Source organism: Molossus molossus, unplaced genomic scaffold (assembly GCF_014108415.1).
Source record: "Molossus molossus isolate mMolMol1 unplaced genomic scaffold, mMolMol1.p scaffold_m16_p_3, whole genome shotgun sequence".
Taxonomy (NCBI): domain Eukaryota; kingdom Metazoa; phylum Chordata; class Mammalia; order Chiroptera; family Molossidae; genus Molossus; species Molossus molossus.
In genome coordinates this window covers 46,926,781-46,941,973 of record NW_023425366.1, presented here as the reverse complement: position 1 = coordinate 46,941,973, position 15,193 = coordinate 46,926,781, and the positions used below count along the sequence as shown (strand labels likewise).

Here is a 15,193-nt window from a genome sequence, read left to right as displayed (position 1 = left end):
CTCAAAATTTGTGAGACCATTATCTAAACATCATTTTGCTCAATTCATTTAGACTAAAATATTTTCTCCACATTGAGCCATACCCATTTGGCATTCAGTTCACAATGCTTATACCTGAAATGTAGTAATTACCTGTCTAGTGCAAGCTTTTTCATTTCAAAAGCAATTTTCACCTCTTCAATTTCATTTTCCAGGTCTTCAATTTTACTATCAAAGAAGCATGAACAAGAGAATTTCAACAATATCAGAAAAAGTCACTATCGGAATAAATGTTTAAGTAAACCTTTGAAAAAAAATAAATGCTTCTATCTAAATAAAAGTATTCTATAGGCTCACTGTACCAGTACACTTACAGATCTGGTAAACTGATGCCTCCTGAGATACTCTGATAAATATCTTGTTGAGGGGAAATGCCAAAAGTGGTCATAGGATCACTCATTACATGTAAGTGTATCAACAAGTTCTCAATACATATTTGACAAACTACTTGGGAAATAAAGGGAGGAAAAAAAACAATGCTATAAATAGATATTATTACTAAATCTTAGTAAAAACCACAAATGAAATTTAAAATATGACATACGTTTCAATTTGCTTTTCTGGAATGATTTCTTCTGGAGTTTTTTCTTCATCTACAAGTAAATAATTTTTTGAAGTTAGCAACATTTTAGAACAGTGCTGTCCAGAATTATAATGTAAGCCACAAATGCAGACCAAATTTCTAGTTTCCACATTACTAAAGTAAATAAACAAGAAAAAATAATTTTAATGTAGCTTATTTAACCCAATAGATCCAAATCAGTATCATTTTAACACAATCAATTTAAAATTACTAATGAAATATTTTACAATCTTTTATTCCGTGCATATTTTACATTTACAGCCCTTCTCAATGAGGACTAACCACATTACAAGTGTTCAACAGTCACAGAGCTAGTGGCTACCATATTGGACAAAACAGTTTTAGAATTATAGAAAATAAAAGAGTGAAAAATGAACATTTAAAAAATTAACTGTATGTCTATACAAATTGGAAATTAAAAATTTTAAATACCATGTACAATTGCATTAAGAAACATGAAACACTTAAGAATTAATTTAACAAAATATGTGTATGACTGCTACACTGTTCATCACCAACTATTTTGATGGCAAGATATGCCATGTACACGTATTGGAAGAATCAATATTGCTAATGTAACAATTTCCTCCATATCGATCTAAAGATCCTAATCAAGTCCCAGCCAAATTTTATAAATTTAGCTCTAGCTGGTGTGGTTCAGTTGGTATCCCAAGCACCAAGAGGCTGCTGGTTTGATTACTGGTCAGGGCACATGCCCAGGTTGTGGCCCGATCCCCAGTAGAGGGCGTGCAGGAGGTAGCCAGATGGAAGTTACACGCTCATCAATGTTTCACTCTCCCTCCTCTCCCTTCCTCTCTCTCTAAAAATCAATAAAGAAAAATCATAAAAGCAGTAACATATTTAAAAAATTTTAAATTTATTTTAGCCTGGCCAGTGAGGCTCAGTGGACTGAGCATCATCCCATGAACTGAGAATCCTGGTTCAATTCCCAGTAGAGGTGCCCATCAATGTTTCTATCTCTCTCTCTAAAAAAATCAATAATAACATATTTTTAAAAATCTGTCATTTTATAGGAATTGTTCTACAGGAAAAAATGCATATAGAGTCCTGGTCAGTGTGGCTCAATTGGTTGAGCACTGTCCTGTGCACAAAAGGTCACCAGTCTGATTCCCAGTCAGGGCACATGCCCAAGTTGTGGGTTTGCGCACCGGTCTGGGTATGTGCAGGAGGCAACTGATCGATGTTTGTCTCTTGCTCCCTCCCTCTCTCTCTCTGTGAAATCAACAAAAACGTAGTTTAAAAAAATAAAATAAAATGCAGATATAAATGCAAAGGACCTAGAATAGTCAAAACCATTTTGACAAAGGAGAACAAAGCTGGAGGACTTACAGTAGTTGATATCAAGATTTACTATAAAGCTACAGTAATCAAGAGTGTGGCACTATTGTAAGTACAGACAAATGCCTCAAGGGAACACAGGAAAGAACCCAGAAATAGTCCCATACATATACAATGGAGAAAGAAAAGTATTTTCAACAAATAGTCCTGGAAAAATTGGATATCCATTTGGAAAAAATGAACCTTGACCCTTAGCTCATACCATACACAAAAATTAACTCACAGATTAGAGCTAAATGTTAAACCTAAAACCATAAAACTTTTTTTTTTAAAAAGTGTCCTCATCCGAGGACACTTTTGCATTTATCATCAGAGAGAGCGGGAGAGACAGAAACATTGATATGAGAGAGACACATTTACTAGTTGCCACCCACATGACCCCAACTGGGACTGAGGACAAACTGCAACCGAGGTACGTGACCTTAGCAGGAACCAAACCCAGGACTCTCTGGTCCATAGGCCAATGCCCTAACTGCTGAGCCGAACCGGCCAGGGCCCAAAAACACTTCTTGAACAAAGCATTGGAGAAAATCTTTGTGTTGGATAGTCACAGATTTCTTTTTTTTTTTTATCCTCACCCGAGGATATTTTTCCATTTTTTGTACAGATAGAGTGGGAGGGAGAGAGAGGAAGGGAGAGAGAGAGAGAAACATCGACGTGAAGGGACACATCGAGTGGCTGCCACCCGCACGACCAACAGGGCCAGGGACAAACTGCAACCGGAGTACGTGCCCTTAGCGGGAACCGAACCCGGGTCTCTCGGGACCGCAGGCCGACGCTCTAACCGCTGAGCCAAACTGGCCAGGGCACAGATTTCTTAGCTAAACTCAAACTCAGCGAGTCTAACAATCCAATTAAGAAATGAGCAAAGATTTGAATAGACATTTCATAAAAGTAAATTTATATATAAATTGCCAAATAAGCATGTGAAAAGATACTCAACATGATTAGTTAGCAGGAAAAGATAAAACCACACAAGACACTACTACATACTTATTAGAATGGCTAATGTTTTTATTTTATTTCATTTATTTATTTATTTATTATTTATTTATTTATTTATTTTTACCCTCACCCAAGGACATTTTTGCATTTATCTTCAGGTAGAGCGAGGGGGAGAGAGGGAGGAAGAGAAGAGAAACATCAACATGAGAGAGACACAACAAGCGGTTACCACCCACACAACCCCAACCAGGGCCAGGGACAAACTGCAACCGAGGTATGTGCCCTTAGCGGGAACTGAACCCAGGACTCTGTGGTCCACGGGCTGGTGCTCTAACCTCTGAGCCAAAGTGGCCAGGTCTAGAATGGCCAACATTTAAAAAGGCGGACAATACCACATTTTGAAGAGGATATTGAGTAACTAGAAATCTCATACTGAGGGCTATGTACCAAAACAGTATGGTCATCTTAGCTGTTTGGGAGTTTCTTAAAAAGTTAAACAAATACTTACTATATTATTCTGCAATTTCACTTTTAGGTATTTAACCAAGAGAAATGAAAATAAATGTCCACAAGACATACAGACATAGTTGCTTTACTCATCATGAGCAGAAACTGCGAATAACTGAAATGTCCATTAGCAGGTGAATGGATAAATATATTGTGGTACAGTCATCACGAAATATATTTCACAATAAAAAGGAATGAATTACTGAAACAAATAACATGGATGAATCACAAAAATACTATGTTGTGGTGTTTGTGCATCTTTTTATGAGCTTTCTTCATTTTCTTCCACATCTTCTTGTCTATCACATTCCTAGTCCTACCATGCCAGGAGCCAAGGGATTCACAGGAGGCATGCCAGGGGCAGGTGGTGGGTATGGAGGGGAATGGGGACCTGATGGCATCCTGGATAAGCTGTCTGTGGTGCAGAATGAAGGGGTCCGGCTGGGGGGAAAGCTGGATTCCCCTGGGGAGCTCCTGGGGGAGTGGGAAAGGGGCCTGGAGGAAAGACAGGATGTTTCTCTCTCTCTCTCGCTCCCTCCCACTCTGTCTTAAGATAAAAATGTAAAAATATCCTCGGGTGAGGATTAAAAAAACATTCATCAATCTGCACTCTTTTTTTTTTTTTTTAATCCTCACCCGAGGACACTTTTCCATTTTTTGTACAGATAGAGTGGGAGGGAGAGGAAGAGAGAGAGAGAGAAACATCGACGTGAAAGGGACACATCGAGTGGCTGCCACCCGCACGACCAACCAGGGCCGGGGACAAACTGCAACCGAGGTACATGCCCTTAGCGGGAACTGAACCCGGGTCTCTCCGGACCGCAGGCCGATGCTCTAACCGCTGAGCCAAACCGGCCAGGGCTCAATCTGCACTCTTAAAATGGACCTATAAAAAATCCTTCAAGACCAGGAACTGTGAGCAGAGACAGAGAGGGAACAGTCAAGCCTAGGCAGTGGTATAAAGGCTGGAGGAAACACCTGACAATGTGGAATCCCAATGCTGGGCAGCCAGGGCCAAATTTGTATCCCCCTAATGTCAGGTACCCTGGAGATTCTAATCCTGCCTATCCATTGCCTGTCAATCCTGTCTTTCCTCCAGGCCCCTTTCCCACTCCCCCAGGAGCTCCCCAGGGGAATCCAGCTTTTCCCCCAGCCGGACCCCTTCATTCTGCACCACAGACAGCTTATCCAGGATGCCATCAGGTCCCCATTCCCCTCCATACCCACCACCTGCCCCTGGCATGCCTCCTGTGAATCCCTTGGCTCCTGGCATGGTAGGACTAGGAATGTGATAGACAAGAAGATGTGGAAGAAAATGAAGAAAGCTCATAAAAAGATGCACAAACACCACAAGCATGGCAAGCATTCCTCTTCCTCCTCTAGCAGTGACTGACTGAATACAGGGTCTGGACCCTTCCCTCAAGTCTCTCCAGTTCTGCTCTCCCATCAAGCTTCAGATGCCATCTTGCACTGCGGAAAATTAGCCCTTGGGTCCCCCTCTTTCTCTCCCCCGCAATCTGAGCCTCACTCTGCTGTCCAGCCCTAACTGGTTAAGGGAAATGGAAAAAGAATTGCCAAGGGCTAGCAAAGGCCATCTTCTCAGTGCTTGCATAGAACTTTAGCTGATGAGTTTCACAGGAGAACTTTTTTGAAGGTGGTGAAACCTGTGAGCTAAATGCTGAAGATAAGTCTAAGATCTAGAAAATGTGATTTTTTTGCTTTCTTTGTAATATTTGTAGTTGGGGCAGTGTTTTGGAAACTTAATTATGAGAGAAAAAAACAACTAATTGAACCTTTTTTAAATTGTGGCACACTTGGGTGATTTAATGGCAAATACATTTCCCAGCATTCCTTTGATTGATTGCACTAACTGCAAGGCTCCTTAGCTCAGTATGTTATCTCAGGTCCTCCTTTCATTCTCCAATCCTCAGTACAAATAAAGCTGTTATAATAATAAGAAGAAGAATAATAAAGTCCTTCAAGTAATAAAGTCTCAGTAATATATTTTTAATGGCAAAATAATACATTTTAGATAAATATCTTCTTTCAAAGACCACAACCTAACTTCTTTGTAGCTTGCTTTATATCTGTCATCTCCTTTACTTGTAAAAATTCTATAGTGTGGACTATAAAATCTACTCAAGTTTTCAGATGTCACATCCCTTAAAAATGAAATTAACCATACAAGGAAAACAAAACCTGACTATATGAGAAGGCAGACTCTTTATCACTTGATTTTAGCTCTTATGTCATCTCAGAGAAGCCACCTTGACTACCCTATCTAAAGTAGGCCTGTTCTCATCGCACCATTATTTCCTTCATTACACTTACCATTTTATTTTTAAATCCTCACCTGAGGATATTTTTTATTTTCAGATAGAGTGGGAAGGAGGGAGGGAGGGAGGGGGAGAGGGGGAGAAAGAGAGAGAGAGAAACATCGATGTGAGAGAGACATATCGACTGGTTGCCTCCCACAAGACCTGACCAGGGCTGGGGACTGAACTGCAAGTGAGGTATGTGCCCTTGACCGGAACCGAACCTGTAACTCTTTGGTCCTCGGGCCGACACTCTAACCACTGAGCCAAACCAGCCAGGGCTCACACTTACCACATTTCATAATTATCTTTCATGTTTCTTTGGTTACCTGTTTTACTACATAGAATTTAAGATTCATGAAGGCAAAGTCTATCTTGTTCAACACCATATCTCCATGCCTAGCATGGTGGCAGGGACATATTAAACACTTACAAAGGACTTAAATGAATACAGGAATACCTATAGAGATAATTCTTCAATGGTCCAAATTTTGAATAGCTTTTCCCCTACACCCTGTCCTCTAAGACAGATTATCCTTTTTAATTATGTGGGCTTTCATGCAAAAGCATTAGCTCATTTCTGAGGTAAACATCACAGGTTTAATATCAGAAGCATGAGCTCTGGAAATAAGACCATTAGATCTGCAAGGGGAAGATAGTGACCTACTGGCCATCTTTGAGGTAAGCATTATTGATACAAAGGAAGGGTCACGGCTTTGGAGGCATGGTTCATATCCCAGTTCCATAATTTACTAGTTCTAGTAAGCAGGAAAGAAAACCCTAAAATAGCCCTGGCTGGTTTGGCTCAGCAGTTAGAGTGTCATTCTGCGGTCCAGAGAGACCTGGGTTCGGTTCCCGCTGAGGGCATGTACCTCGGTTGCAGTTTGTCCCCAGCCCTGGATGGGTAGTGCGGGTAGCAACCACTCGATGTGTCCCTTTCACGTCGATGTTTCTCTCTCTCTCTCTTCCTCTCTCTCCCTCCCACTCTATCTGAACAAAAAATGGAAAAATGTCCTCGAATGAGGATTAAAAAACAACAACAACAACAAAAAACCCCTAGAATATCCAATGGAAAACACAGCAGAACTGACTTGAAAAAGAATTTGAGCAGAATCTGAAAACTACCTAAATTCAAACACAGATTTAGATGAAATGATTCAGGCATATATAAAAGCCCTTGTTTCAATTGTACTGAATCACAATTTGATCCAACCCGGCCAGGACTGGTTTTATTCTTTAAGCCTATTTCATAGAGAAAGAAAGGTTCACCAAACCTACCTTTGTGACCTAAGGGCTTATGAATCTACTTTAGGAGGGCTAAACCCATTATTTTACTACTCTCTTGGTCCCAAAGACTTCTGGATTAATAATTTTAAAAGGCAGCCCGGCTGGTGTGGCTCAGGGGATTGAGCACTGTCCCACGGACTGAGAGGTCCCAGTTTGATTCCCAGTCAGGGCACATGCCTGAGTTTCGAGCTCGATCCCCAGTAGAGGGCATGCAGGAGGCAGCCAATTGACGTCTCTCTCTCACATGGATGTTTCTATCTCTCTCTCCCTAAAAAAAACAAAACAAAACAAAAAATAAATAATTTTAAAAGGTAAATTAAATATTTTATGTTTAGAATTGAAAATTGTCACTCATGTCTTTAAGCTGATCCCTTCTGTCTCTTATTCCTATTATCCAGGGCTTCTCAAAGTATAGGTCTCATATCACTTGCTTCATAATTATCTGATCTGCTAACTCAAACTTCAGGTTGTTGATGGTACCGCAAGTTCTATGATTCCTTAAGACCACCAGGATTTCCCAATTCTCTGATCAATAAAGCTTAACTGTCTTTCATTGTTATTTAGTTGTTTTATATCTATTTCCTGAAACCCTAACTAGTTCCAGAGGCCAAGGCAAGCTGCTTTTTGCCTTCTTACATGGTATAGTATAACATTATGCTGTCACTTCTATTCCCTAAGTAAATCACTTTTTATAAAGTTGATTTTCTTTTATCTAGAGTATTGCTCCTCATCAAACTCACAAAACCTTATTTGCAAATGCAAATACTTACTTGCATCAACCATTGATTTATATTCGAAGAGTTGTTGTTTTGTCTGTGCCCTCAGCCTGAAAACAGATAAAAAGAAGAGAAAGTCATACATTTATTGAGGTTTTACTCATTACTGTAAGACAACTCATTTTTTGGAAGCTAATGCAACAAAATGAATATAAATTAACTCAGCATTAAAGTCTTCTAGTTTGGCCTCATTTTATTTAAAATGGGCATAAAGAAAAATAAATTAATAAAATGGGCATAAAGAACTTTAAGAAAGGCCCTGGCCAGTTTGGCTCAGCAGTTAGAGCATCAGCCCACGGACCAATGAGTCTAAGGTTCAATTCTGGTCAAGGGCATGTACCTGGATTTCAGTTTGTCCCTGGCCCTGGTAGGGTCATGCGGGAGGCAAACAGTTACAACAACAACAACAAAAACAACTTTAGGGTCTCAGAGCAAGACAACAAAATGGAATATAATGGAAAGCGAAGTCTGTGAGGAAAATTTAAATTTTGATTTTAAATCTATTTTTTATTTGTTTCATTTTTTAAAATTTATTGGGGTGACACTGGTTAATAAAATTATATAGGTCTCAGGTGTACAATTCTAGAATTCATCATCTGTGTTTTTACATTTATTTATTTTATTTTTTTATGATTAAACTGGGCTTATAGGTTTTGGTGGAAAGATCACCGAGGTAAATTGCCATTCTTATTCCATCTTATCAAATTACATGGCTTATCACTCACCAAGTTGAGGTAGTGTTTCTTAGGTAAATTTATTCTTTTTTTTTTTATATCCTTACCTGAGGACATATTTCCATTTTTGTTCAGATAGAGAGGGAGGGAGGGAGAGAGAGAGAGAAACATGGATGTGAAAGGGATACATCGAGTGGCTGCCTCCCGCACAACCCCAACTGGGGCTGGGGACAAACTGCAACCAAAGAACGTGCCCTTAGCGAGAACTGAACCTGGGTCTCTCTGGACCGCAGGCTGACGCTCCAACCGCTGAGTTAAACCGGCCAGGGTGGTAAATTTATTCTTAATGGGCCATAGTGAAGTGAGGGTTAATGAGAATTGCTACACAAAGAAGTAGATTAAAGTGGGGAAGTCACAAACACTAATTAATTAAAACCTACTGTAATATGCTCAGGAGATCCAGAAAAATAACAAAGATACTAATTCTTGGATAGATAAGTAATTCATAGTTTCTTGTCTTGATTTTACTTAATTCAAAATCATACCTAAAATAAGTAGAAAAGCTATGGGTAAATGGTAGTTATTAAGTTGTGCTTACAAAATGTTTCACACTTACTCAGTAGTTTCATAAATCAGAAACTGTTGCTTTGTGTCTGAGTCATAAAGAAACTAAGAAACATTCGACAAATTTCTAAAGCTCCATGAATAGTTTCTTGTTTCAAAATACCATAAGAAAAGAGCAATTGTTAGATGTTAATTAGGCTAGCATTTTATAAGACACTGAAAGATTAGATCCTTTTTAGCTGAGATGGGAAAGCTCTTATATCTTTAATGTTTTAGTATTTTATATTGCAAGTAAGAGGGAATTTTTTAAGTGAGCTTGTGAGCTTTATTAGCCAAAGCCCTTCAAAGCAGTGGTGAACCTGGAAAGCAGTGCTTATTTTTAAAAATTGCTTTGTTATGATTTTTTTTTTTTTGGTTTGTTTGTTAACTCACTTGAGGATATTTTTCCATTGATTTCTTAGATAGAGTGGAAGGGAGGAAAGGCAGGAAGGAAGGAAGGGGGGAGGGAGGGAGAGAAAGATTGATGTGAGAGACCAGAGACCCGAGACCCTTTGGTCTGTTGGTTGATGCTATAACCACTGAGCAAAACTGGCCAAGGCTCCTTGTTATGATTTAGAACAGTCTGCAAACTTCTTTTGTAAAGGACAAAGTAGCAAATATTTTAGACTTTATGAGTCATATGATCTTGTTCTAACTACTCAAATCAGCCCCTGTAGCAGGAAAGCTGTGTTTCAATAAGACTTCATTGAAGGGCAATGAAATTTGAATTTCATATAATTTTTATGATTTATTAAATATTTTTCTTGTAATCTCCCTTCTTCTCAACCCTAAAAACATAAAAAATATTCTTAGCCAGGTGGTGTGGCTCAGTGGATTGAACATCCTTTCATGGACTGAGAGGTCCAGGTTGGATTCCCAGTCAGGGCACACCCAGGACTTGCAGGTTCAATCCCCAGTAGGGGGTGGACAGGAGGCAGCTTCATAGTTTCTCACATACATATTTCTCTCTATAAAAAAATCAATAGAACCATTAAAAACAACTATTCTTAGCTTGAGGGCTGTCACACAAAAACAGGCAATAAAGTGGACTAGGTTGTGGTTTGCCCACTAATTTAGAAGACTGATGTCACTTCTCATCAAATGTTCCCCTAGCAACTGCTTAGTGGAAAGGGTATAAAAATCACTGTTTGTGTGGCTCTGGCCCTAGCTTTCTCCTGTGCACCAAATGGTCTCTGCGTTGGGCCCTGGAAGTTTGGCTCAGCGGTTAAAGCAGTGGTCTGCAGACCAGAGCGGGGGCTGACTCTGGTCAAGGGGACCTACCTCGGTTGGGGTTAGACCCTCACCCTGTGGGAGACAGCCAATCATGTCTGTCTGTCTGTCTGTCTGTCTGACTCCTCCCTCCCTCCACTCTAATTGAAAATCAGTGGGAAAATATCCTCAGGTGAGGATTAAAAATAATAATAAACAATAATAAAAAAGAAGGTCTTTGGTTGGATTCCAGTCAGGGCACATGCCCAGGTTGTCACCCCATCCACCGGTAGGGGCATGCAGGAGGCGGCCAATGAATGTTTCTTTCTCCTTCCTTTCCTCTCTTTCTAAAATCAATAAAGAAAAATAAATTTTTAAAAAAAGGTTAAACGATCAATCTTACGTTTTAAAAAAAATCACCCTGTTGGTATAAAATACAACAAATGAAGCTTCGGGGTGAAAAGGATCATAACTATAAATAAAGGGGCGGGGAAACCTACCTCCAGTAGCTCAGGCTTGGTTGCATCCCCAAACCAATTGAAAATCGCGGCCCCAGGGAGTGAGGGGATAAGAAAGGGAGGGGGAAATTACAGCTCCGAAGGCTCTAAGGGCCCTGGCACTATGCTGAATATGCTGAATGCTTGCCCTCGATTATCTCATTTATTCCCTTTAGCAGCCGTGATGGAAGGGTGTCATTTTCTTCCTTCCTTTTCCAAGCCGAAGAACTGGGCTTAAGGGGTTTAATCGAATGCTACAGTCACATAGCCATTCAGGGGCCGAGTCTGAATTCGTAACATTCTGGCCATTCAGAGAGAAAGGCGGTGCTCTTGGCCTCGATCCGCCCTTGGTTCCGGCCCAGCGGGCCAGAGGGAACAACCTGAGCAGCAGGGTCATGTGGTCCTCTTCCGAGTCCGCGGACTTGGCGGCGGCTTGCACCTCGGGTTGCTGCTCCATCCCGGCTCGCGCGAATACCTACTGCGTAGGACCAACAGAAACTGTCGGAAGGAGCCACTTTTCCCGCCACGAAATTGACTCCCGGAAGGGACCGGAGAACTTGCTCTTTTCGTCCTGCCTTTTCCGCCCTAAGGCCCCGCCCCTTCCGTCTCGTTCTTCGGTTGCCACGGTTACCGCTGTCCTTTTTATCCTGGCTCTACTGGTTTGAAATCGAGGCAAACTACTAGTACAAAGGTTCGAAGAACTTTAATTACGCGTCAGCTCTTTCAGCGCTGGGCTAGAGGCGGGGCTACAGCCATTTGGGACACTGCCCGGCGTTGTTGGGAACCGCCGCGGGCGGCCAGAACGCCGGCCTGCGTGCTCACTGCAGCCTTGGCTGGGACGGGAATCTGCGGGACCGCCGGTTTTTGACCCATGTTGGCACTCCCTTTTCACCCGCGGCCCTGGAAGACGGCGTTCCCGGTAGGCTGGGAAAGAGAAATATTAGAGGGTTAAGAAGACTTTGATCTGAGCTCATAAGGTCCAGACTCTTCTTCCGCGAAGAAACGAACGGCCCACGTTCAAAGACACCCACGCCCCGCCTACGAGGCAGTAGTGCACATACTTGAACCCCAGACTTCCAGCGTGAAACTCCGCTATCAGTAAAATTAGGACTCGTAACAGCGTTGGGGGCCCCCAAGTGTCAGCTTGTTGATTCAGCAGGTTGCAATTGAGTTTAGCTGGGCAGTGAGCGGGAAATGGAGAAAATGCAGGACATCTGAATGCCTGATTGAGCTATATAGTTTTTCATGATGGACAGTGGTGTAAGGGACACTCTCCTGCGGCACGAGTCCAGCAGTTTGAATCTCTTGACAAGAGATGAGCATTCCCTTCTAGAGCGAGTTTCCCCTAAGTTAAACTTGATCACACAGCTTCCCTTTCTTCCTCTCCATTATCAAATACAGCTCCTGGTAGAAGATTCAAAAGGCCTTACAATGTAAATAAGATGTTAGGTTCGCCACTCCTATCCGGAAGAACATTTTGTTTCCTTTTATTTTTTGTTTTACACAGAAGTGATCCTATTCTTCTTCCACTTTACCCGGATGTCTTCCAAAATCAATCTCATCCTTTTAATCAGTTGCCTAACAGGTGTCTACTGCCCAAATTCGGGACAAAGACATGCAACAGTTCTCCAACTGAGCATTCATCAGAATCATGGGAAGGGCTGGTTAAAGCCACTCTCAGAGAAAGAGCTTGATTCAAAGCAAGTATCATTTTTGGATACTAAAACTAAAAAGAGAACACCTTCACAGCAAAGCTGTACCTGGTAGTTACCACCTTAACCTGCTGATGAGATTTGATATAACTAGTAGTTTAACAATCTCATGTGACTCCAATATGATGCATTAGTTGTATAGATCACCTATTTTCTTTTCAAAATGCATAACCTGAAATTGACTATAAAGAAATAATCAGACAATAAATCTAGAACGAGGAATATTCTACAAGACAATGTATGGCCATGCCTTGAAAAACAAAAAGTAGGGCAATTGTTCTAAGTGGAAAAACAAATGAATCTTGATGAGGCCCTGAACTGGAAAAAAGTTAAAGACATCTTGGGAAAAACAGGAAATATGAATGTGTACTGCATATTATATATGGAGTTGTTAATTTCCTTGGTGTGATAAAGATTGTGGTTATGTAGGAAAATGACCTTAATTCTTTGGAGATGTTGATGAAGTATTTTTTTATCCTCACCCGAGGACATATTTGCATTTATCTTCAGATAGAGCGGGAGGGAGAGAGAGAAACAACCACGTGAGAGAGACACATTGACTGGTCAACCCCAGCACAACCCCAACCAGCGGCTGAGACAAACTGCAATCGAGGTACATGCCCGTAGCGGGAACCAAACCCAGGACTCTCTGGTCCACAGGCCGATGCTCTAACCGCTGAGCCAAACCGGCCAGGGCTGATAAAGTGTTTTAAAGTGACATCTTGACACCCAAAATTTACTTTCAAATGGCTCTGAAAAAGAAAATGAATATATTGAAGTACACACACACGTTTATATACCACCCTCACACTTCTCTCTCTATCCAGCTATAGTTTAATATTTGCCTACATAGCCCGGATGATTTGGCTCAGTGGATTGAGCATCATCCCATGGACTGAGAGGTCCCTGGTCGATTCCTGGCCAGGGCACATGCCCAGGTTGAGCCCAATCCTCAGTAGGGGGTGTGCAGGAGGCATCGACTAATGTTTCTCTCATAGATGTTTCTCTCTCTCCTTTCCTTTCTCTCTAAAAAAAACCAATAAAAACTTAGAAAATATATTTGCCTACATAAATCACTAGAACTATGTCCTCTATAAGGAAATAAAATCCCCTTATATACATGAAATATTTACAGAAGTCAACCAAGTACTTATCCACAGAGAAAACATTAACTTTTATTATTTTTATTATTTTTCTTTATATATTTTAGAGAGAGGAAGGGAGAGGGAGAGAGAGATAGAAACATCATTTTCAATTGGTCACCTCCTGCATGCCCCCCTGGGGATTGGGCCCACAACCTGGGCATGTGCCCTAACCAGGAATCGAACCGGTGACCTCTTCATGCATGGGTCGATGCTCAACCACTGAGTCACACTGGCCTGGTTTTTTTTTTTAATCCTCACCTGAGAATATTTTTCCATTTTTCTTCAGTAGAGGGGGAGGGAGGGAGAGAAAAGGAGAGGGAGAGAGAAAGAAACATCCATCGATTGGCTGCTCCCGCAGGACCCTGACCAGGGCCTGAGACAAACTGCAACTGAGGTACAGACCTATGCTCTAACTGCTGAGCCAAACTGGCCAGGGCAACATTAACTGTTTTATTTTATTTTAAATCCTCACCTGAGGACATTTTTCCATTTTTTGTTCAGATAGAGTGGGAAAGAGAGAGGAACAGAGAGAGAAACACCAATGTGAAAGGGACACATCGAGTGGCTGCCACCCGCACGACCCAACCAGGGCTGGGGACAAACTGCAACCGAGGTACACCTCCTTAGCGGGAACTGAACCCAGGTCTCTCCGGACCGCAGGCCGATGCGCTAACCGCTGAGCCAAACCGGCCAGAGCAACATTAACTGTTTTAAAAGGTTTTTTACAGAACTTCTCTCCAATGCAATTAAAGTTCACTAACATAAAGATGTCTGACAAAAAATTTTAAAAAGAAACTACTTAGAAAATAAGCACTTAAATAATCTTCACATCACAAAGGACCACAAAAGAAATGATAACTTAACCAGAAACTAATGAAAAGGAGTACTGCAAAAAAAAGCTATCTCAGAGGAAAATGTATAAAGGCTTTTATTATTAAAATACATTAAGTTTTTAACTTAAATTAGAAAATAACCAATAGAAAAACAGATGTTGAGAATTAACATAAAAGCTAAAACTACAAAAACAAAGGTGGTAGAAATGATAACACCAAAAATGGATTCTTTCAAAACACCATTGGAGAATCTCCTGACCAAGTCTAATGTAAAAATCTAGAAGGGATAATAGAAGTAAAAACAACCCAATAGACCAAAAGACTGTGAAAAACTACCATTTAAGCAACTCCAGGCCAAATGATTTTATAGTTAATTTAGTTTTCAATGAATGAATAAGGATTTCAAATGAGAAAGACTTGAAGATGAAAACCTCTTTAATTCACATTTAAGCTGGTAAAATAGACAAAAACCAAAAAACAGTAGCAACAGAAACTGAGCCAATTTCCCAAACAAGATGCAAAATTTTAAAAATGAAACATTTAACAGATTAAATCTATATATCATGAGCTAGAATTCATTCTACTTTAGGAAAACTCTAACATGAAATATAGCAAATTAAAAGAGAAAAATGCTAAAGATATCATCAGCGGATAAAGTAAATGAAATTCCACAGCTTTGCCTCTAACAACCCTCAATGAACAGAAAAAT

General features: G+C 40.7%; 1 protein-coding gene and 1 pseudogene across 1 annotated transcript in view; one reads left to right on the top strand and one right to left on the bottom strand.

Annotated features, from left to right (window-relative positions):
* Positions 1-11,708, bottom strand: part of CENPH (centromere protein H) — a 34,372-nt gene extending 22,664 nt beyond the window's left edge. The window contains exons 1-4 of the mRNA XM_036279127.1: positions 11,175-11,708; positions 7,806-7,861; positions 584-632; positions 133-207 (exon numbers count right to left, since the gene is read on the bottom strand). Of these exons, the coding sequence (XP_036135020.1) occupies positions 133-207; positions 584-632; positions 7,806-7,861; positions 11,175-11,251 (257 nt within the window). The 5' untranslated portion in view covers positions 11,252-11,708. The remainder of the gene's footprint in view (positions 1-132; positions 208-583; positions 633-7,805; positions 7,862-11,174) is intronic.
* Positions 4,377-4,826, top strand: LOC118641482 (annotated as a pseudogene).
* Positions 11,709-15,193: the final 3,485 nt, after the last annotated feature.